Below are 25,224 nucleotides of genomic sequence, written 5' to 3'. Positions count from 1 at the left end.
CTCTAGTTTGTTACTGTTAGAGAACTATTTATATTTTAATAGTAGATAAGTGAAATATTAATTTTACCATCACAAATATATCCCTCCAACAAAAAAAATGCATGTGCAGCCAATGTATTTCACGCGTCATCAATTTGTAATTTGTATAGTGATTTAATATTAAAAAAAAAAGTAAAATTTGAAAAAAAAGAAAAAAAGAAAAAAAAGAACCCGAAACAATTGCATATTTGTATTATTTTTTGGGCTCATAATTAACTTAGCCAGCCCATGGTCCGGTCTCAAGGGTGCAATGTGGGCCGGGTCGGGCCAAAACGGGCTAGGGCTGGCCCGGTTTGGCCCAGCTTCAAAATTGGGCTGGGCCGTACCAGGCCGCGGCCTAGCATAGCCCTCTGGCCTGAAAGGCACGGGCGGTGCCTTGCCGGACCTAGCGGTACTCCGAGTTTTTTTTTTCATTTTTATTTTTTTAAAAATATATAATTTTCAAGCGTGAAAAATTAAATTATTTCTATTTAAATTGATATTTTAATCAAAAAATTTAAATTTTATAAAAATAATCATAAATAACAAATATTTAAAGTTTTTAAAAAAGTTTGTAAATTTTGTTTAGAAAGAAAAATAAATTGATAGGGGTTTGGTGCATTTAAGATGAATTGGGAGTGGTTTTGATCCAATGGACCAAAACTGACTCCTCCTAAGGTCTGCATTAGCAGACCATGGGAGGAGAGGTACTAGGAGCTCAGACCCTAAGGCCCAAGGCGTGAGGTGGTGCCAAACCCGGCGATCTACGGGCTATCCGGCTCGTTTTACATCCCTACTTGCATCTCTTGGTTGTGCAGGACCAAGCATTGCTGGCCGGTGGCCGGGTACGGTACAACCCATATGGGCCATGCCTAAAACGCAATCTAAACTTTACCTTTTTTTTTTTGTTGCATCTTACACCTATATATATATTTTTTTTATATTTTATATAATTTATAAATATAATTAAAATTATTCAAAAGTTTATAAATAAATAATTAGTATATTTGATAAGAATTTTTTAAAAATCTAATAGTAAAAATATTAGATAATTTGAAAACCTTAAAAATTAAAAAATGCTTTGACCTTCGGAAGTTTCAGTATGGCTTCATTCCGAGTTAAACTTTCATAATAAAATCTCCCCTCCTTAAGCCAAAAAAAGCCCCTTTTTTTCTATAAATAACTTATTAATTTTGTATTTGTATAGAAATAGGCCACTTTTTTTTTTTATTTTTACAGATTCAAATCCAAAAAAATATTTTGATACGACCAAAATGCCCTTTTTTTCCTATAAAGATTGGTAGAGTATGCTGATTGAGACCTTCACATGTAGAAAGCTGCACTATTTGATGAAAAAAAATCAAAAATTGCAAGATTTGAGAGTATATTTTACTATTTTCGACTGTATTTGCACTATTCATTCTTCTTTTCATATTATATATATTTTTTTATTTTAGTTTAAGATTTTTGTTTTTCAAGAGGAATAGATAATAATTATAGGTTGTTAGTTGTATTGTATAATATGTATTTACTTCTATATTTTGTTGAGATTTTAAATGCCAAATTGTGCAATACCATTTTCAATTTGTGCAACATACACTGAATGCAACATACTCACTAATGGTGCAATATTAGGTGAAAGCTGCAATATTTTGATTTTTTTTATAACTAATTTTAAACATAAATTATATTTTACTGTTTGAAAAATATGCTGCATTACCTAATAAGAATTTAAAATTTTTATTAGAGACAATACCACAATATTTGGAAAAATTTTTTTGACGTATTTTAGAAAATATTAAAAGATTAGAAAGTATGCGACACAATTTAAAATGCATTACGCTATTCTTCTTTACTTATTATATTTATTTTTTATGTTTGTGTTAGCTAAGAATTTTTTATGTGTGCAATTATGATTTATTAGGTGTCTTTTTTAAGAAAAATAATATCCATTTAATGCTGGTCCTGTAGATATTTTAAACTAAAGCGTGCAACATATATTGAAATTGTGCAATATACTCTGTAGATTCTAATAGTGCAAAATTTTATCAAAGGTTCAATAATTTGATATTTTAATAAAATTTAAAATGTTAAAATTTTTAAATCTTAAAAAATGCAAATTATTTTAATTTTTCTAATTAAAATGTTAAAACGTTAACATTCTAACTTTAAAATGTTAGAATTTGTGCAAATTTGTTTTGGTGCTGCATGATTTTAAATTTGTATTGCACTATTTGAGAGACAATTTTGTTATTTTAATTTTACTCTTTTTGTATAAAATAAAAGAACGATTTTTAAGAAAAAAGTATCTATTAATAACTATTATTAATCCTCGTAATTGAATACACCTGGCATACTTAGCTTAATTTTAGGATTATTGAGACCTACGTGGCAGTGCTTTCATATAAATTGGTCCCTCTCCTCAACCTTGCAAGTGGGACTTCCTACGGGATGCTACGAACGGGTGCTTCCTACCGGACGCTTCGGGTCCTTCTTCGACTACTAACTTGTACCCCTTTATTTTCGGATTGTTCGTCTCCTCTTGATATGTTAAAAGCAACCGCCTCTGCCTCCTTCCTCAAGCTTCCGAATCAGATCCCACTCCTCGCCCTCCTCCTCTTCCACTGAAGCATTCTCCTCCTCCTCCTCTCCCAATCTCGCCTCTCCCTTACGAGATCGATTACTTCACTAAACTCATCCACCTTCGCCACGATAGCATTCTTGATGGTTGAGAGATCAAATCCGAATCCAGGCCCTAGGATTCCACCTCTCCAAAACCTTCCGGCTAAACTCCGGCGACGACTACACGCGCTGGATCTCCGAGAGATTGGGCCAGATCTGCTTCACGATCTCGAGCTTCGAGATCGAGAACGACCCCGTCGCCGCTAAGGAAAACGATGATAGCACCGCCACCGCGAGCAGCCGCAGCAGGTCTGAGAGTGCAAAGGCAGAGTGNCCGTTAATAGGGTTATTTTTTATACTTGCTTTGGAATTGTCTTGTGACTACCACTCTCGGCTTCATTTGTAAAGAGTTAAAAATTCTATATACCCCTCAAAACTTCGGAAATATCTCATTTATACCTACTTTTTTTTTTTCTTTCCACCCCTCATATGCTCTTCTGTTATTCTAAAATATCCCTACAATTATCATCCATTAAGTTAAGTTAGATTAAACATGAGTTAAATATATACCGCAGTTGTCACGCTCCAAATTACCACAGTTTTTCGGGATGCCAACAGACCCGTCGTATACATAGAAAATTTTTTTGTATACGAAGCGATAGCTGTACCTGTAATCAAAACCAAGCTACAACCACAAGGTAAAGAGCTGCTAAACTGAAAGTAACCATATAAATAAAAACCTCGAGGGGTTCTTATACATACAAAAAGTCTACAACACAACTCTCTCCAGCGAGTACCTCGACAACATCACAGAATGTACAAAGAAAGCCCAAAACTACCTGTGGAAGGTACTCCTCTAGCACGACAACGAGACGGATAGGGATTTAGCTCGCAACTCCCTTTCCACGGTCTGAATCAGCGACAGTAGCAACCGTAGAAGAAGGCTCTACAAAAAGATATCAATAACTGGGTATGAGAACTACAGCAAAATAGAGTAGTCCTCAGTAGGTACCGTCACCGACCTCAACGGTTCACCCACTAAGTCTATAGAAAAGTGTGCAAGAGATAGTAACGAAAGTTGGAAACCCCACTGATATATGCTACTATACTATCGCTAACCAACACTAGCTATCTGTAAATAAAAGAAATGCGATCTCTGACCTAATCTCACTAGGGACTGTGAATACACCCGTCCCGTATGTCGAAACTACACCGAGCACCACCCCGAGGGCTGCCGGTGGAGAGCAAGTCAAAACTGGACAACAACGACATCAATGTAAAGCAAAAAAGCCAAACTTCGGAGCGGCACTCGTGGGCGCGACCCAACCGAGTATGCAAGCGTGTCTCTACCGAGCTCAATCAGACTCTCACAGTCTGTAATCAATGCAAATGGGTCTAATTGGTCTAACCACCAAAGCTCATGTGCCCTTGGCACAATCTGATGCAAAATACAGAAATTTGGGCCCGCCGTCAACCGCGACGGCACCCGACAGTCTGAAACAATCTATACCCTACTGTAAAATAAACTCGGCATCCCAGCACGAGCGTAAACTTACCCTACACTAATCTGGATATCCACCACGTACTAAAAGCGGCGATACAAAAGAACCACAGTTTCTAAAGCTAAATCTGGTAACTTTTCAGAAAATGACAGTTTAGATTTAATAGTTTTCTCCTAAGTCAATTCTAAGTCCAACATGAATATAATTTCTAACTTAACTCCAAATTTAGATTTTATGGACTAATCCATGAATTCGAGTACTAGTCAGAAAAATAAAACCAATGAAACATGTCGACGATGCTAGAACTTAGGAGGAATTCCGACGATTTTGGTAAACATTAATCCACCTCAACAAGCTCGTCCAACTATGGCGAGAAGTCGAAAGGAGAGGAAACAACGTGCTCGCCAGGCCTCCAACAGCATAACGGCGACGCCCACGCGCTCGAACGGTTCTCCGGCGCAACTTCAAAATCCACCCGAGCTCGAGCCGCGACTCCACCACGAGCGACGCCCACTACTAGAGAGATAGAGAGAGTAGCAACCAAAAATTCCTTCTCTGACTCTCTATACATATATAAAGAAGTGGGATAAGGTTGGGAAGGTTGGGATTAACGATGCCTCAAATGACTAAAACGCCCCTCACCAACTCAAAAATCTAGCTGGAATATCGGTACCAAATTTGGTTACCGATACTGGGCCTCTCAATCCGCAAGCTCGCACACAGCGTACCGGTACTAACCCGATTCAGTACCGGTACTCGGCATCAGATTGGCGCAACCCGAAAGTTTCAGTTCTGGAATTCCACTGGGGTATCGGTACTCCTCTCCCTGGTACCGGTACTTAATACTGAAATCTTACACTTGACAGATTCCAATGTCAAAACTCTACTCTCGTATCACACTGAGTCCGTTTTGCGTCCAATTTGCCCAAAACGACTTCGGCTTGTTTCGACACTCTCCAGTTGGGTCGACAAGCCTCAAATGCTGATGCCCACGGGCTGCAGAACACTAGAGACACTACAGCAGTTAAAAAAAATTAAAATTCCAATGTTGCCCTTAATTTAAGGGCAAATAAGAAATGTTGGTGATGGTAGAAAGGTATATTTGAAAAGACGAAAGTCAAAATATTTTTTGTGCCTCTGACTTAAGGGCAAATAAGAAAAGTCGGTGATGGTGGAAGGGTATATTTGAAAGGGTAAAATAGTAATTTTATACAGATAACAGAGTTTATTAACAAATTTTAACTCTAGGGGTATATTTGAAATATGTTGGAACGTAAAAAATGTATTTTCAATATTAGCCTTCTGAGAGGGGTAAATCAGAAAGTTGAAAACTTTTCAAGGGTATGTAAGCAATTGCCCCTATATATATATATATATATAGAGAGAGAGAGAGAGAGAGAGAGAGAGAGAGAGAGAGAGTTGAGCTAAAATACTATCGGTAGCAAACGAGCTCCGTTGTCACCCATTTGTTTTCGATGATGGAGCCTCCAAATTGACGATCGGCACGTTGAACATGATCTATACCACTTGAAGCATTTAGAAACCAAATTTCAAATCTATTCGACATCATTGACCTATTGATCAAAGGGTTTTAAAACTTGTAATTTTAAGGTCGATATGAGACGTTTTTTTCTTTAACGGTGTAAAGATATCAAAATCAAGTAAATTTTTGTTAGAAAATTTTTTAAACTATTTAGAACAAGATCTATACTCTCGATCTTATTATAAGATCCCTATCATCACTTTTTAAAGAATATTCATTTTCAGCCATTCATTTTGTGTCCACTTGATGGACAAGAGAATAATATCGAAAAAGTATGAAATTTGATTTCTAGATACTTCCAGTGGTGTAGATAATGTTCAACGGTACCGATCGTCGATTTGGATGCTCCATCATCGAAAATAAATGGGTGGCAATAGAGCCCATTTGCTATTGATAGCATTCTAACTCAGCTCTTTCTCTCTATATATATATATATAAAATTGAGCTAGAATACTTTTAGAAGTATCACATCCTTGGTGCTTTTAGGGTTCTAGCTCTTCGATCTACTCCTTGATTACTAATAGGCCCTTGGAATCAAAAAAAACAAACCTATTCCAGCCAACCGATCACCGTACGCCATTGCATTTCCAAATTTACATTTCTCCATCCCAAGCGGTAAAAATTCAAAAAAGCACCAACCTCTGGGCTTTGCTTTTCAGTATTCGTAGCCCTCACATATATTATATAGTATAGTCATAATAGGTATATATAGTTATGAACTATATATATATATCGAGTATATATGTATATATAATGAGCCGTCCTATGTTTTTAAAAGTACCAAGGTCATTAGGTTTTGGTGTAAATTTTCGGCCCTTGGATTAAGGGAGTTTGGTTAGGATGATGTTGGTCCCTAGAGTTGGAGTTGGGGTAGTTGATTGAATAGGTATAATTTAATGGGGTGAAAATTATCAAAAGGTAGATCTAACGGTAAAAAAATTTACAAGCACCAAGTGCTTAGTACTTTTACAAGCACCATAGCCGGACTCATATATAATTGAGCTCCTATATTTTAAAAGCACCATGTTATTGGTATTTGTAAATTTTTGACCATTAGATTAAGGGATGTGCAGTTAGGATGATGTGAGATCTCTAGGGTTTAGTGAATAGTTGGTTAAATAACATGGTTTAACTAGTGAAAATAATCAAAGGGAAAGATGTAACGATAAAAAATTTACAACTACTAAATACTTGGTGCTTTTACAAACATCATAGCGGGACTCTCTCTCCCTCTCTCTCTCTCTATATATATATATATATTTCAATAGTACTACTTAACTAGCCAGAGTTAGACTATATCTGACAAAATTACATCTCTTTTATTGTAGAGATTTAACAAATTAAATGTGTTTGGATTAAACTCACAACATTATAGACCTGAAATGGCATAGAGCTTGCTCTCATGTAAAATTATTAAAATGATTGATTTGATAGAAAACATCTTGTAAAATCACAATCTTGAGAGAGCATATAGATAGAGAAGCTTTCATACAATATTGTGAAAAGGATTGATTTAATCATTTTAACAAAGATGTTTAGCAAATGGGAGAGGTGTCCTAACAACTGCACGCCCATAGTTTAATGTGTTTTTTTTTTTTTTTTTTTTTTGAGAGATAGGTAGGACGCTACCGATTTCGTTTATTTCATTTAGAAATAAACTTAACTAGAGATGTGAATCAACTAGGATTCGAACTTGAGTCTCGGGTACCAACCACCAAGCCTTTTGCCACTTGCTCTAGGGACGGTCGGTGCCCATAGTTTAATGTTGCGTGGGTTTTGGGCAGCCATTTCTCCAAGTAGGCAAGACCACGGCTCCCGCATAGTGCAGTCTGCCCACGGAGTTTGAAACACTATCTTGAAATTATAGCATTCGTGTAATCTAAAACAAGGATCGGTGGGATTCAAATTCAAAATATTCTTATTATGATATATACCCCTGCGAAGTAATATGAAACAATTATTTTTTTCTCTAAAAACTTAGATGGTCAGATAGTAATGTTTTCTAATTATTTCCATATTAATTCAACACAATTGACCAAAGCATACCAAATCAATATCCCTACATAATTTTCTAAACACAGATTTCTTGCAACTCGATCTGTTCGTACACCGGATATATAATCGGACCATTCATCCAAACGTCACGAGAAAACCCTCACCTAGAGTAGACTAGATTCAGCTGTCAGTAAATAAAAAGCAGCATCCAGCATCGACAGCCCAACCGCCTGGTGTGTGGAAATTAAATTTGCCGCCCTACTTTTTTTCTAATGACTCGTTCGCAGGAACACTTGACAATTATTTTCGTGCAAACACTGATCATTCATAGTGCAAATGGCAAAATGTTTGGTGGTTGGTGTCCGAGGTTTCAAGTTCGAATCTCGAATCCTAATCGATTAACATTTTCAGACAAATAAAGAAAGCGATTAGCATACTGCCTTTCTCTCAAAAAAAAAAAAAATTGTACTAATGTATTGTGCCTATGGAATGGATGAATTAATCAATATACTCTCACTTATGTATCACAAAAATTTTTGTAAGCCTCTCGTATCTGTATCGGATACGTATGTGTCCATGTCACACTTCTGTCAGATGCGGATATACCATAGATGCGCCTTTGATGAGGGTCATGATGTATTTGTGATGCCAAAATTGACATTTCACTTATCTGCTGTTAAAAACAGTTTTCTAATGGTAATAAATTATAGAGACAATATAAATATTATTAGACTTTTATAGCTAGGAATAACTTAAAAAAGTTAAATTTTATAGAGATATATATATTTGAAATTCGATCAATATATATACAAAAAGTTGTATACAATTAAATATAAATAATAATATTATATTAATATATTATATTTTATTATTGGTGTTTATATTACATTCGTGTCCTAAATTTTAGAAGCTATTGAGTCATCGTGCAATTAATATCCTGTTTTCTCCGTGTCTGTGGCGCCTAGACTTACCTACGAAAAAATTAAAGAGTGTTATTTTCTTTGGCCTACATCTAATTTTCTTCTCATAAAGCAACAAACTGGAAAATTCTAGCCATATCTTTAGTGCCCAAAAATGACTTTCACTTTACGCATGAATAACATATAAATAGTCGCATTGTTATCGCGGTTCTTATGATCGTTTTCTCCTTCCTCTTTCCTTCCTTCCTTTCTCCTATGTCGCTTTCTTAGCGAGATTTTAATGCAGGTTAGGTTAGGAAAATCCTAATGTTATCATGAGTATTAATTGGGGGCCCAGATCCAGAAGATGTGCGTACGTGTCTAAATTAGTCTTAGTTTGAATGCAGTGGCAATGGATGCATGCATTGTAGTCTCGCTTCAATGAGAAACTAATCTTGTGGTTAGTGTTTAAGGGCATATGCTTATTCTAATTTTCTCCTCCTTGGATCATCTCTATCTTTCACTTAATTTTGGACATCAAAATATAATGCCATTTAATGTATTAAGCATAATCAACTTATGAGTTAACTTAAAAAAAGTTTTATTTTACTATTATGTGATTTTCTCTTTATATTATTATGAAGACCAGCCGTTAAATATGGTATAAAAATGCCGTAAGTCATAAATATTCACAAGATGATAAAACGGAATTACCTACCGTCCCTAGAGCAAGTGGCAAAGTGCTTGGTGGTTGGTACCCGAGACCCAAGTTCGAATCCTAATTGATTCACATTTCCAGCTAAGTTTATTTCTAAATGAAATAAACGAAGTGGGTAGCGTGCTATCTATCTCTCAAAAAAAAAAATGCTACTGTGAATTGTAAAATGTATCATTTTGAAGTCCTACTGTACATAAAAAGTGAGATTTTTAATTTCCAACTATAAAATGGCAAATTGAAAATGCGCTAAATCAAAAGAAACAAATTAAAATTCTTCATATATGTTAAGTATAAACTCTTGCAATAATTCCACGTACTCTGATAGTGTGTGTGTAAGCTTGTTCTTCCTTTCTCGGGCATCACCAAACTCTTTAAAATTAAAACTGTTTATTAATAAAATGTACGTCGAGGACATTGAAATAATTTCGCAACATGTATTTGGACTCGAAGATAATTGAAATGACCACCCATGACCCACAAATTATGTACCATGCAGGGACAATATCCAAAAAATCGACTGTATCGAACTTAGGCTAATCTCAAGCTAACATTAGGTAGCTCAAATTTCCTTTTCCAGGTAGCTTCATTGCAGACTTTTTACTGTGGAGAATTATCGAGATCCCAAACGTAACATCGGGCTACAACATAGTATATATGCTTACTTGTCGTTTTGTTCAAGATTTGTAATTAATATCCAGAGAATGTTATATATTTTATATTTGGATAATAATGTTTGTCACACCCCGAATTACTCGTTTCTCCGGGTTCACTAACAAACATGTCGTATACATAGGTATTTCCTCTATATACGAAGCGAAAAGTAAAAATACCTGTAATCATACAATACTACAGACAGTAGTATAGAGCAGCTAGGAGAAAAATAAATCATAAATATATAAATTGTGGTTCTATACATACATAAGATCTAAGATACAAAAGCACTCGCACTAACGACAGTACAACATCTGTATGTATAAACAAAAACTACACTACCTGCAGCGGTCCTCCACTAGCTCAGCAACTCGACTGCAAGAGCTCTAACTCGCGACGCCCTTGCCACGATCATAATCAGCAACAGTAGCAGCCGAAGACGATGGCTCTGCAAAACAGTGGAAACAAACTGTGCGTGAGAACTACTGTAAAAACAAATAGTCCTCATTGGGTACCGCCCTCAAACTCATCGGTCCACCCACTAAGTCTACAGGGGTAAGTAAGAAATAGTAACGAAAGCTTGAACATATCTACAGCTATCTGCCTCTATACTATCATACTCTAATCTAACCAACTGTAGAACAGTGTCAACTCAGACCCAATTTCGATTAGGGACTGTAACCATACCCGTCCCTGGGACTGTGAACACACCCGTCCCGCCAGGTTACAAATAATCAGCTACCTCCACACTAACAAGTCTGCGGATAGCAAGTCCAACCTGCATAAACGACACCAACGCAAACGCACTAAGCCCAACTCCGGAGTGGCACTCGTGGGCGCTACCCAACCGAGTATGCAAGCGTATCTTTGTCGGGCTCAATCAGACTCTAACAAGCCAAAGATAAGTAGCTAGGGTCAAAATAGATCTAGAAACCGAACCCACGTGCCTTCGGCACAATCTGATACCAAAAACAGGAATCTGGGTCCATCGTCCACCCCGACAGCACCCGACAACCCGAAACAGCCTAAACTCTGCTGTAAAAATAAGCTCGGAGTCCCAGCACGAGCGTAAATGCATTCTAAACTACCCCGGGTATCCACCGCGCTGAAACAGTAGTGATACAATCAATCCACGGCTCTTAGAGCTAAATCAGGTAGTAGAATCATATGACGGGTCAAAACGCGGGTTTTCTCCTAAGTCAATTCCAAGTTCAACATGTATGTTTATCGAATTAAGAATTATACTCCAAATTCAGATTTCATACTTTATACTAATCAATGAATTTAAGTTACAACATGCTATATCGAAGTCGAACTATACATGTTTACTATACACATGCTTAGGAGCAAAACCGATAAGAAATGCATCTCTAGAGCAATTTTCCAGTAGCAAAGATGGGTCTCGAACCAACGCTAATTCCTGCTGGATCAGCCGAAATCCTCCAAGACCAGCAATCAAGCTATCTCCAAGCCTTACACATTGAAATCCATCAATTAGCACAAATTCAGCACTTAAGCTTGGATTTCTCCCCACTCCAATGTCAAAATTTACCTAACGATCTCCAAATCAGGTGAGGACAGTCCCAAATCCAGCAAATACTGATGGGTGATGTGTCTCAGGTCTAAAATTCCACTGCCTTTGCAGCTAACATCAAGAAAATCCAGAAAAACAGATTTTAAGCTCAAAGTCACCAACAGTCTAGAAAAATAGGAAATCGACCAAGCTAACCTCAACCAAAATCTGCAATTCAGGACTTCGTGGATTTCTCTAGAAGTTTAGAATCTAGCAAACCAAGTTTTGTCGCAATCCGATCTCCTTACGTCGCGCACGAGCCAAAACAGTGAAGGTCGTTGCTGGGAAACTACAGGATCAGCACTGCACCACATTCCAATTGAAAGATTGGATGTAATTTGAGAAAATATGAGGGTTAGAAATGCAATATGAGGCTTCTCTGTGAAGAACAGGTGAAAAGAGCTCACTGGGATCGCACACCATCTAGTTATAGGGTGTTAGAACTGTCCCATAAGTCTCAGGAACAACAGCTGTAAACCTGCAGCCCAGCAGAAACGGGCACTTCCGGGCGCCCGGACCCACATTATGGGCGCCCGAATCCTCCAGACTACACAAGGCTTCCTCCTCGGACTCTCCCCTCGCGGTGTGTTGGGCCCGAATCGGGCTCCGGCGGAACTCACCTACCACCAGCCACGTGTCAGCGCAAACGATACTCACGATGTGTAATTTTCTACACTATAGTAAAAGTCACAACTGACTCAATCTCACTAGGGACTGTGAACACACCCGTCCCGCCTGTCGGATCGAACCCGTAACCTACTCCAGGAGTAGCTGATGGAGAAAACTCTCTAGGGACTGTGAATACACCGATCCCGTCTAATTAGGTGACACCGTAGCTCAAGAATAACCGGCGGAAAAGACTCTCTAAAGACTGTGAATACACCCGTCTCGTCTACTAGACTACACCGTATCTCAAGAGTAACCGGCGGAGAAAACTCTCTAAAGACTGTGAATACACCCGTCTCGCCTAATTAGACTACACCGTATCTCAAGAGTAGTCGGTTTCAGAAAAGGACCAACAGGACGGCTAAGACTCCACTCACCTCACAACCTCACTAAAGGTAGGGAAAAGCGTCACTGACTATCTCACCCGGGCTGCCCAAAACGGACCTACCCTGCCTGTATCTAGCTGCGCCGTACATCACCTCGAGGGTAGCCGGCTCAAGAACTGTCCAACAGAAATTGCGACACTCATCGCACTGAAACCTCATTCCGGAATGGCATTACTCGCGCGACCCACGAGTTTACAAGTATCTTTGTCAAGTTCATACCACTCTCACAGGCTAAGTCAAGTAACCGACTCTAACTGGTCTAACAACCAACAGATAACGTGCCATCGGCATAATCTAACGCCAAAAAGGCGATACGGGTCCACCGTCAACCTCAACGGCACCCAACAGTCCGGAACAGTCTGAACACTACTGTAAAAATACACTCGGCATCCCAGCACGAGCATAACTGAAAACTAAACTACCTGGAATACTCACTATGAGAATACTGCAACAGTATAAAATAATACAACGGCCCCTAGGGCTAAATCAGGTAGTTAAGCATATGACGATCATAATCGCGAGTTTTCTCTTAAGTCTCATTCAAGTCCAACATGTATATATATATATATATATATATATCTAAAGATAATAACCAAGGCTCCAATTCAGATTATTAACCATACTAAATCAATGAACCGAGCAATTGAGACACACAAAATAATTTTACGAATACATGTCGACTATATAGGCACTTAAGAGTAAACCGATGATTAACCCACCTCTAGTGCAATTTCCTGGCAGCAAGACAATCACGAAGTGCTGGAAGTCTCAGCCAAGAACACCCCCAACCAGCAACAAAGCTATTAGAAGGATCTACACCTAACATCCAACAAAAACCATCAATTCATCAAAATTTCAGAACTTAAGCTTAATTATCTCAACTCCAATGTCAAAACTCACATAACGATCTCCAAATCAGGTGAGGACAGTCCCAAATCCAGCAAATACTTATGGGTGATGCGACTCAGGTCCAAAATCCCACTACCAATCAAAGATAGCACTAAGAAAAGCTCAAAAAATCTCATTTTCAGCTCAAAGTCAACAGTAGTCCAGAAAAATCTCAGTTCGACCAAGCTAACCTCAACCAAAATTTACAATTCAGGCCTTCGTGGATTTCTCTGGAAGTCTAGAATCCAGCAAACCAAGTTTCACCCCGATCCGACCTTCCTACGTCGCGTACGAGCCAAAACACTGGAGGTCGTCGCTGAAGAACTGCAGAATCAGCACCTATCAAGCTTGGAGTTGTGGATCTTGAAACAATTTGAGTAGATTTGAGGGTTGGAAAAGCAATTTATGGGTTCCCTATGAAGAAGAGAGGAAAAGAGCTCACCAGAGATGCTTCTCAGCTATTTATAGGGTGAAAAATAGGGTCAGATGAACCTCAGGAACAAAGGCTGCAATCTGCTGTCCCTGCAGAAATTCCGAGATCTGGGCGCCCTAAACTCAGTTCTGGGCGCCCAGAACTTCCAGCCTGCACAAAACAGCCCTCATCGGTTCCTTCGCCTGCGGTATGCTGCACTCTTATCCTGCTCCGGCGGCCCACACCTACCACCAGCCACGCGTCAACACGATCGATATTCACGATGTAGAATTTTCAAACCCACTTCTGGGCGCACGGAACATAGGATCCGAATTTGCTTCCAGTTTCAGTTAAATTCAGCACTCAGTACTGGGTGACCTAAATCCATTTTTGGGCGCCCTAAACTTCTGGGCGCCCTAAATCCAGTTCTGGGCGCCCTAAACTAGCAAAACTCCAGTTTTGCTTATTTGAGTGTGCCGAGTCCAATTCTGCATCCAGTTCGTGTAGAATTGACTCCGACTCAGTCCGACACTCTCCAGAGATGTCGACCAGTCACTAATACTGAAGCCAATCCTATCCAAAGCTCAGGAACACTACAGGCATTCACTAATTTATGTTGCTAATGTATCCTATTTTGCAACATTAATAGTAAATTGCTGCTAAATAATTAAATCTAGCGGTAATTATCATGTAATGCTGCTAAATATATTAATTGGTATGATTTAAATAAATGTTGCGGAGAAAATATTGCGGCTTTTAGCAATAAGTGCTGCTACTTTATTATATTTAGTGTCATTTTTTATAAAATGCTGGAAACATCGGCGGCATTCACTAATTTATGCTGCTAATTTATTTTATTTTACAATATTAATAGTAAATTGCTGCTACATTATTAAATTTAGCGGCACTTCTCAAGCAATGCTGTTAAATATATTAATTAGCGTTATTTAAATAAATGCTGCGAAGTAAATGTCGCTAAATTATGAATTTGTAGCAGTGTGCATAGATTTCTCTTTTTCTCATGTTTTGTATATTGTATTTTTTTATTTTTTTTTATATAGTATAATAAAAGTACATGTGAGACTCATCAGTTAATCAACAAAATATTAATTAACATTAGGGATGGAAATCACAATCTTACAAAATGGTCGGAGTTTTGAATGCGCTGTAATATCATGTTACCTAAGTCACCGTTTGGTTCGGGGTTAAGAGGTTGAATAACCCCTTAACCCTAAAGTTATTCCCAAACATCCAATTTGGGGGGTGGGGTTAGCTAACCCCACCCCAAATAGGCTATCTTGGAATAGCCCATTTGGGATGGGGTTAGCTAATCCCATCCTACCCCAACCAAACACTATTTTCTATTTATAATATCTCATTATCCTTTTTATCCCACCTACTCCAACCAAACACTATTTTACCTATATCTGGACTAAACCCAATTCTTAACTAAACACAAAATTACTCTAACCTCACCTTAACCCTAAACTTAACTCTATCCCTAGAATAACAAATTTTTACTTAGCCCCGAACCAAACGATAGCTAAAAAATTAATAAAAAAATAGCCAAATAAATATTGGACAATAATTCTTCACATATAAACAATATAACACAACCAAATAATGTTGAAGTCTTAGGAATGAACATGGTGGCTGGAAACAAAATAAATAAATAAATATCCTATCCAAAAAAAATGTAACTTTAATTAAGTAGCTAGTTTAGAAGAGGCAGGTAAAATACAATAAAATAGGCAAAAAGAAAGTGAACAGAAAAAGGGAAAAGAAAAAGAAAAAGAAAAAGAAAAAGAAAAAGCAAAAGTCCCACCCCAAGCCTGTGAAAATTCTACCATTTACCTGCAAGGATGGTCCCTCTTAACTACAATGAAAAGGCCCAGCCAACATACTTAAGATTTTATAGCTGTTTCTTCTAGGTTGCAATAATATAACAAAGTCACTTTTCTTTTTTCTTTTTTGTTCAAGGGCTAGCTAAGGTAACAAAGTCAGCAGCAAGGGGATTTATAATATATTTTGGGTTAAATTATAGACAAACATTTTGGACTTTAACTTCAGTCCCAATTACTCTTCTGGATTAAAAATTGCATCAAATATAATTCTATATTTTATGATCATCATCTCAGATAGATATAAAAATTTAAAAAATTAATTGATAAACTAGGCTATAAAATTTTACTAAAATGAGTTGCATATCACATTATTCCGCGTATATATATATATATATAGAGTTGGACTGGGCTACTATTAGTAGCAAAATTCTATTGTTGCTACCAGTTTTTTAGCCATTGGATCAACTCTTTTCATCATTTCTAACCATTGGATTAAATACTATAACCCAGTGGGGACCACTCAACCCTAGGGGGACCACTCAACTCTAACTGACTAATATCATCCTAACCCTACAATTTTTCATCCAAGGGTTAAAAACTTGATAGTAAAAATAGTGTTTTACTACTAATAGTATTCCACCCTAATTCTATATATATATATACTCATAGCTCAAAATAAATATATGAAATTTAGATAAGGAAGATCTCTTATTTTGCTAATATTGTAAAAAATAATAATTTATTAAGGAACTTATTTAATTTATATGATTCTATTGCATTACTTATATATAACTTTATCTACAAATTTTTTTTATAAAATTTTTTATTTGAATGCAACAATTATCCAAAAAAACAAGACCTATATGAAATAATGATATAATTTAGGGCAGTAATTGATGCAATTTTTTATACAGGAATATAATTGAGACCCATGCTAAAGTACAATGAGGCTTTTTATAATTTAGCCTATATTTTATCCCTTTTCTGGAAGAGGGACGATAAAGCATTCTCATCTTCAAAATCTTTCGTTTGGATGGCAAGCCATTTTACTTTAGTGAGATAGCATGCTATCATCTCGTTTATTTTTTAAAAAATAAATTTAGCTGAAAATATAGAACAACAAGGCTTCAAAAATTCAAAAATATTTTCAACCTCAATTACTTTCTCAAATATTATAAAATGATGGTTTGGAATTGCTACTATATAGTTACATACTTGGTTTTCTAAAAAACAAATTTTGAGAGAAAGGCAACACGCTATCCGTTTAATTTTTTTTTAGAAATAAATTTAGCTGGAAATATAAATCAACTAGGATTCGAATTTGAGACCGCGGGTACCAACCATCAAGTTCTTTGACAATTGCGCTAGAGACAGTCAATTGTTAGAGAAGAAAAAATTAAAGGTGTTTTCAATTTTTTTTGGTCTTACAAAAAAAATTTGAGATTGAAATATTAGGCGAGCGCATGATGCCTCTAATTAACATGCAGTTAATTAGAGTTGTCTCATGCATCAGTAGTGGTTTAATACATGAAGTTGTGATTGCATTAGTTTCGTGTCACATGTTAGCTAGTAGGCCCGAGCATTGGTTTCGTGTCACATGCATTGATTTAATAACTCTTTTGCCTTTAATTTACAGAGTAAATAAGAAAAATTGGTGATGATAGAGCAGTATATTTGAAAAAAGTAAAAATCAAAATACTTATTTTGTTCCTAACTTAATGGCAAATAAAAAAAATTAGTGATGGTAGAAAATTATATATTTATGTTTGGAAGGGCAAAATAATAATTTCATAGAGATAACGGTTATTGCTAACAATTCAAGAATTTAACTGTATATTTGAAATAACTTGGAACATAAAAAAAATATTTTTAATATTAGGCTTCTAAAAACCGACCATCTCTAGAGCAAATCACAAAGGGCTTTTCAGCTAAGTTTATTTCTAAACGAAGCGGGTAGCGTGCTACGCACCTATTTCTCTCAAAAAAAAAAAAAGACCACTAAACACTTCAAAATTTTTAAATTTATTTCTCTATTTCCGAAATACTCTTCTAAACTGTAAATTCCTAGAGCTAGAAATGTATTTGAAGAAATTTTGAAAATCAAGAAGGGCATTTTGGTCCACCAAGAGAATGTTAGATATTTTTCATGTTTTGAAAGGTTTATCAGATATATTATCCCTAACTAAAAATAATAACCTATATATAATATATTGTGATATTTTCGCCCATATATAAGATAGATTTAGTTAACATAACTAGCCTAAATTACACATAAATTAAGTTAGAGAAATGATTCGGTACTTTTTTAAAAAAATAATAAAAAAGATCTTAACCGTTGATTAATAGAGGGTAAAAATGTAATTTTAATACTTAGCAGGTAAAGGATTATTTTATTCAATGTTAGTTTGATAATTAAACAATATAACATTTAAAGAAACTTTTAATTGAGGTCCTAAATTTACGCATTAATTTGCACTAATTTAGAAAATTAATTGATTAACCAAATTTATGCATTAATTAGGCATTGATTTAGGTATATACTTTAAATGTTTTAGTGTTTCTAAAATTATGCATTAATTTAAATTATAGGAATATTAGAAATAGTTTTATTTCTAAATATGATGAATTTCAAATTTAAATATTAAATATTTAAAATTTAAAAGTGAAATTTAAATTAGACGAATTTTATATTACTATTTTAAAAAATTGTAATGGTAAATATTTTAATTCAACATATTTATTATGTTTAAGAAACTTTTAAATTTCTATAGTTTAGACATTAATTTTGTATCACTTATTTAAAAAATTTTGAATGTAGGTTAAAATAATGCCACACACATTTTCCATCAGAATATTGTTTTCTGATCCATTAGCCATCGCAAATTTCAACGAGTTATTACTATCAAAACTAAAAAAAATTAATATCCTACAATATGATAAAATTTGAAAATTCTCAGATCGAACTAGAAAAAAATTAACTAACAAATTAAATCACAAAATAATCTAAATTTCATTCTTTTTTATTAAAAAAGATTTAGAAAGCAATAGGTATGGAAAGAAATTTTAATGCATAGTTTCTTAAAATTAAACTCATTTGCAATATTAACCAAATAAACAAAGAGAAAAGAAAAATTAAAAGATCATATTGTCAAATCATTTGAAATTTTCCTTATATAAAATGCCAAATTATGAAAGGAAAGATAAAGAGAGAAAAAGGAAACAAGGAGAAAATAAAAATTTTGATAATATAGTAGATGTAAAATGACTAAATTGCCCATGTATTAAAAGACAAAAATACTCTTTTTTGAGGTACCTGGTAATTCCAGTACCTCTCCCAAACTAACTTGTTATTGCAGGTCACAATTTAAAAAAAACTAAATCTGAGCCGTTGAATACGCGTGAATGAACGGTAACAAAAAAAAAAAGTATAGAAGCATTACTCATATAGTTAATACAATCATTTCATGCCAGATAATCATTACGCATAAATTTGTAACAAACAATCCAGCTCAAACGATCTCAAAAACAGATTAATTAATTAATACAGGGATCTTGAAAATTTGAATTTATTTTCGCTTAATTAATATATATATGTAGCTTTTTATTTTTAATTTTTTTTCTTCCTCTCTTTACATTAATTATTGGCTATTATTATATCTATGGTGGTTATATATCTATAAACGCTGTGGTCCTTAGAGTACTTTATAATATCTTGAGTGGTTAAATATTTTACCAGGTCTCCCTCACCTACTACTACTAATTCTAACGATCTATGACGCGTTGATTAAAGCACCTAAGCATGTAGGACTTTAATTAACTCGTTAGGTAAAAAGATAATTAATACACAAGAGAACATGGACATCGATTTTGACCATATTATTCGAAATTTGCACGTAAAAAAATTATTTTCATAAACGCATATCGCGTATTTAGAATATATATATATATATGCTTTCATCGAAAATGTATATTTATATTTATGAACAAGGTACGTAATTAACGGAGATTGCGAAATCAGAGATATGATAAAAAATAAAATAAAATAAAATAAAATAAATACAAAATACAAAATACAAAATAAAAAATAAAAAATTATTAAATATTCTTCTGGATAACGGATTTAAATATTTTTCTGGGTTATAAAGTTTGAACTTGGGTTTGAATTGGTTGATGATTGTTGCCATGACATCATAATAATTGTCGGGGAAAGCATCTCGTGGCCCTTGAATGCACCAACTAAAGCAAGCAAGGGTGCAATATTTTACACACAGGCGTAACGAATAAGTATTCCATATATGTGTTAGCCATCTTAGTTGAAAATTTGGAGTTGGGATTTGAATTCAGTGTTCATTTTAGACTTGCAAGTTATATTTTTTTATTAGATAATTCACTTCGTAGGTACGGGTGGCAATCCACCTCGCTATTCGTGAGCCAACTCGTGTTTGGCTCAAAATGAGCTCAAGATCGAATTGTTCGTTTAGTAAACGAGTCAAACGTGAGCTGAATTTTTTGACTCATTTAATAAACGAACCGAACACGAGCTGACCCAGCTCACTTGTGTTCTGCTCGTTGGCACCCCTACTAATAGATGAAATATATTATTCTATCAAATCCTATATAATAAGACTCTTAAAGAAATAAAAATCAAACTCGATCCTTACTTATAATCATGCTAAAAAAATTTCATAAGAATAAGTAATTCTTGAATAATATATTTTGACATTTAAATTGAACTTTAGTAGTGTTATCCAATATATTTGTGCACTAGCTAGGCATGTACTTTTTTAATGTGCTTCATGTTTCTAAGGCGAATCAAATAAACAATTTCTAAGTACAGAGCAGCTAATTGAGTGGTGATTGAACAATCATATGGATTAGAGGGTCTATCATGTCGAACTACAGTAGAAGTCCCGAGGTACGTCAACAGACTCTCCGTATACATGAAAACGCACTCTGTACACATGAAGCGTCACAAATAACTGTCAAAGAGCAATATATGCCTTAAAAGGCCACCACTAACAGGTATCAATATTTAAGAATAACTATGTAATATAGCAATACTGTAAATATGCACAGGATCGACCGACAAAGACGAGCATAGAAATACACAGATACGATAGATAAAGGAAAAACAATAACAAATCGACTATATTTACATATTATAGGACGATATATTTTGAAAATAAAAATTACTTATGAGGTCTGAATATATAATTTATATTTTGCCCCCAAACAGTATATATCCAACGTGAAATCCATGTTTTCTCTTTCATATGTAAGTTGTCCTTGCCAAATTATGTCTACTCATTCATCCAAGGAAATCTTTTTGGCCTCTTAATAAAACATTGTCCTTATATAGAGTTTTTTTTGTATTACCAAATATATATATATATATATATGACACACTTTAAAATTTTATGCATCAACTAATTAAATATTTTATATTTTGCATGTTAATTAACACATGAACTGTAACTATACCCTGCAAACCTACACCCACGCACTCTTGCTTCCTTTTTTTTTTTTTTTTGGTCCAAAGCTTCATTAATTACTTCTATTGGACCGAATAAGATCACTACAGTAAAAACGGTCTATAACGACACTTTTAAATATAGGTACATGTCAAAAAAATATTACTAGCTAAAATTACCGACACTTTTAAAAAGTGTTGCTATATGTGGGGTCGCTAGGTATATATAGTGACAGTTAAAGAGTGTTGCTATAATCTAAAAAAGTGCTGCTAATTTACCAACACTTATTTAAGCATTTAGCAACCGCCGAAATTCTATCTCGTTGGCTGCGATGGCGGAGGAGGACGACAGGAAAGGCTCTTCGTCTAGAATTTCAGTGGATTAAGTGAAGAGAGAAGAAAAGATGGTAATTGATTTTTCTTTTTTTTTCTTTTCTGTTTGTAATCGGGCCAAATGGACTGGGTGTGGTGGGTTGAATAGAGTAATCTTTTATTTTTCGTTGGATTGGGCTTTATATTTAGGCATTAGTAGATGTTTTTTTTTAAGTTTTAGCATAAATGAGATATTTACTCAAAAGTGTCACAAACATGTGTCTCTATAACCTAATTATGTTGTAGTGGATTATTATCTTCATAATTGTCCACTTAAAATTAATGTTACTCGAGAATATTACTTTTAATTTCTTCGATATATATATCCTAGTCAATTGATCTTCCAAATTTCAAGGAAGAACCCTTCAATTCGTACTATATGTGGCAACATTTTATTAATGTGTATGTACGTACCAGATAGAGATAACTATTTTGCATTTAAAACTTGATTTGATTCATACGGGCCAAGTCAAAAGAATAGATTCTAAGTAGATCAGTCATTTCCCACCAATTGTTTATCCGAGCACTACAGTAACTTCTACCTAAACCCTATTACGTGTCTAATTTATTACAATGTCGGTCGCGTAAAGATGTATAGCTATGACTATTCAACAATAATACTTTGAATGGATATATGACTTGAAACAGTAACACACATGATCACCCTATAAATTCAGCACCAAACTACACTCTCTTCCACACAACATACTCATCAGTATCCTTCTCATCCAATTCATAGATTAAGCTTACAATGGCAGCCAATTCGCTTCTCCTCCTCCTCTCCCTCTCTCTTACCATCTTCTTCGTCCCGACGTCCCTCGCCGCCGACGCCGACCCCCTCCAGGACTTCTGCGTCGCCGACTTGCACTCCCCCGTCGTCGTGAATGGCTTCCCGTGCAAGCCGAACTTCACCGTCGTCTCCGACGACTTCTTCTCCTCCGCGATATCCGTGGCGGGAGACACCAACAACATGTTCGGGTCGAGCATCACCCCGGCCAACGTGCTGAGCTTCCCGGGGTTGAACACGCTCGGGTTGTCGATGAACCGGGTGGATATTGCCCCCGGTGGGGTGAACCCTCCGCACGTTCACCCCCACGCGACCCAGCTAGGGTTCGTCGTCGAGGGGAAGGTGCTCGTCGGGTTCGTGACGACCGCAGGGGTGTTCTACTCCAAGGTGCTCGGCCCGGGGATGAACTTCATCATCCCGCGGGGGCTCATGCACTTCGAGCTCAACATCGGGGAGGGGAAGGCGCTGGAGATCACCGCGTTCAATAGCCAGTTGCCGGGGACGGTGGTGTCGTCGGTGACGCTGTTCGGGTCGAAGCCCCCGATCCCCGACGCCGTGCTCAGCAGGACCTTCCAGGTGGACAACCAGATCATCGACCTCATCAAATCCAAGTTCGGAAACTAATTAATCATTTAGTTATGATATATTTGAATGGTATTTAATTACGTAAAAGTTCTACGAATGCATTTGTGCAATGTGTACGTACGTGCGTGTGTTGTTTTGTGTAGTTCAATAATGGCTAGCTAATAAGGTGATTTGCTCGTCCTTGTTCTTGGGGGAGTATGTTATTAGTCTTTAATATTTCATGGAATAAAATATTGGCTTTTTTCTGTGTGTATATCTTCTCTGTCAATTTGCTTTTTCAAGCGTTATGCAGAACGTACGTACATAGTAGCCGTGTATATTATTATTATTGTTGTTATCTCTAATATATAATCCTTATAAATGCAATTGCTTATGCATGTGTACGTGATTTGCTTATCCATAATGCGCATAAATAAGTAAGTTATTGCTCGCACCGTAGATGAATCTCACTTAATTAATTTCCGGTTAGTCACATGCATCTGTCTCAAAACGGAATTATAAACTAATAATTAACCAACCACGCACGTAAAATAACATATAAATTATGTACGAGGATTTGGAAGTGGTGCGTAAATTTCTTTGTATTGTAACCTGTTGGAGTTCCTTCCTTTCTTTCACTATTGTACGGCCTAGACATGTCAGTGTGTGCGGATATCCAAAATTTTATCTGAATCTAAATTCAAATTGAGCGGATTTACTCGATGCCAAATGGATGTAGTTTCCAATATGAATATCAATAAAAAAATTTGACGAATTTGAATTCGGGTATGAATTTTAACTGTATTCAACCTAAACCCGAACCTGACCTGATTCCGAATAGATTTTATATTATATAATATATATATATAAATATAAATGTTTGATATTATGTTTGAATTTGCATTTTGAAAATTTACATTTAATATAATTGGTTTTGAAATATTATGATAGAAATAAATATTTCGGGAGTCAGGCTTGGGTTCAAGTTTCGAATTTTTTGATCAGAACAAATTTTGGTTTTATGGTCAGGATCGGATTTGGATATTGATTTTTAAAATTATCATCAAATTTGAATTCGAATTCAAATTCAAATTTCGGATTTGATAAGCGGGTTTGGATTCGGAGTTTTAAATTAAAATTCGCCTCAAATCTGACCCGTTGACATTCCTAGTACGGTTTACATCTCTGGTCTATAGTGCACCATCCCTATACGTACTTTTGTATTTTATTAATCTAATATATCACCACTCAGGAATATTACATCAAGTGGTATTCAAAAAGTAATAATTATAATAATATAATGGAGATGACACTTGAAACAAAATATATATGAAAGCTTTATCAAAGTAATAGATCTTGGATTCGAAGCACACTAGTTTTGCTTAATTCAAAATTATGTCTTTAGCTTTATCAAAGCCTCATCGAATCAAAACGTGACAAAGATCAAGTATTGCATGTAAAATATTAAAATATTAAAAGTACCAGCACCTAACAAATAGATTATTGTTTCACAAAGAGCACTTGGCGAGTGATGGAATAAATTAGTTTATAATAAATCCCTCTCACGTCCCTGTTAGCTTCGTGGCTTTTTATGTGTCACGTTAAATCTTTTTACAAATTAATTAATTAATTAATTAAAATCTAGGTTTGACATCAATGGGTGAACAAAAATTCAAAGAACTTGTTTGGTTCTCCTATATATTTTAGACTTGGGAATCAGAATAAAATTCATTGATTTTCATCATTATTATTTATTTTACTGAAATATGATTTTGATTCTCACAACACTTTAGAAGGAAAATGATCCAATATATTTATGATCTAATGGTGTTTTGACATTTGAATCGGGTTATTTTAGAGTAAGTATTCAAAATTCTCTTTCACAAGTATCCTCGCTCTCAACCAAAACTCGCTCACAGAATCTTAATTAGGCGCCTCAATTATCCGTTGCAATCTCTATATTCCTATATAGTAAATCACATATTTTTGGATGATTAATTACTTATTCCATTTTCTATTCTAATGCAATTCTATTTAATTTTCCTTTTCCGTACCAATTATGGACCAAACATACCCAGCGTTTGGTTGTGGGATCGATAAAGGAAATATGCCACTTTTTCCTCTAACTCATCCAAACGCTAGATGAATCAATGAGTTTATTTAAAGAGTTATCTTAGGATAACCCGTTAAGAGGGTGAAATTGTTGATTTACCTTTTTTGGCCGAATAACAATTCATTCTCTTTATATCCCTATTAATTTAATAATAAAATAAATTAATATTACCAATTAATATATTATATGTTATTATATTAA

At 35.4% G+C, this 25,224-nt stretch overlaps 1 protein-coding gene across 1 annotated transcript; it reads left to right on the top strand.

The window, feature by feature from the left end:
• On the top strand, positions 22,245–23,184 carry LOC109714978 (germin-like protein 3-8). The gene has a single exon (XM_020239748.1). It carries the CDS (start codon positions 22,311–22,313, stop codon positions 22,968–22,970), a length of 660 nt encoding a protein of 219 aa, XP_020095337.1. The 5' UTR covers positions 22,245–22,310; the 3' UTR covers positions 22,971–23,184.

The sequence above is a fragment of the Ananas comosus genome, linkage group 9 (genome assembly GCF_001540865.1).
Source record: "Ananas comosus cultivar F153 linkage group 9, ASM154086v1, whole genome shotgun sequence".
In the NCBI taxonomy this organism is placed as follows: Eukaryota; Viridiplantae; Streptophyta; class Magnoliopsida; order Poales; family Bromeliaceae; genus Ananas; species Ananas comosus.
Note: the sequence above shows the minus strand (reverse complement) of the source record. Positions and strands in the feature narration are given on the sequence as shown.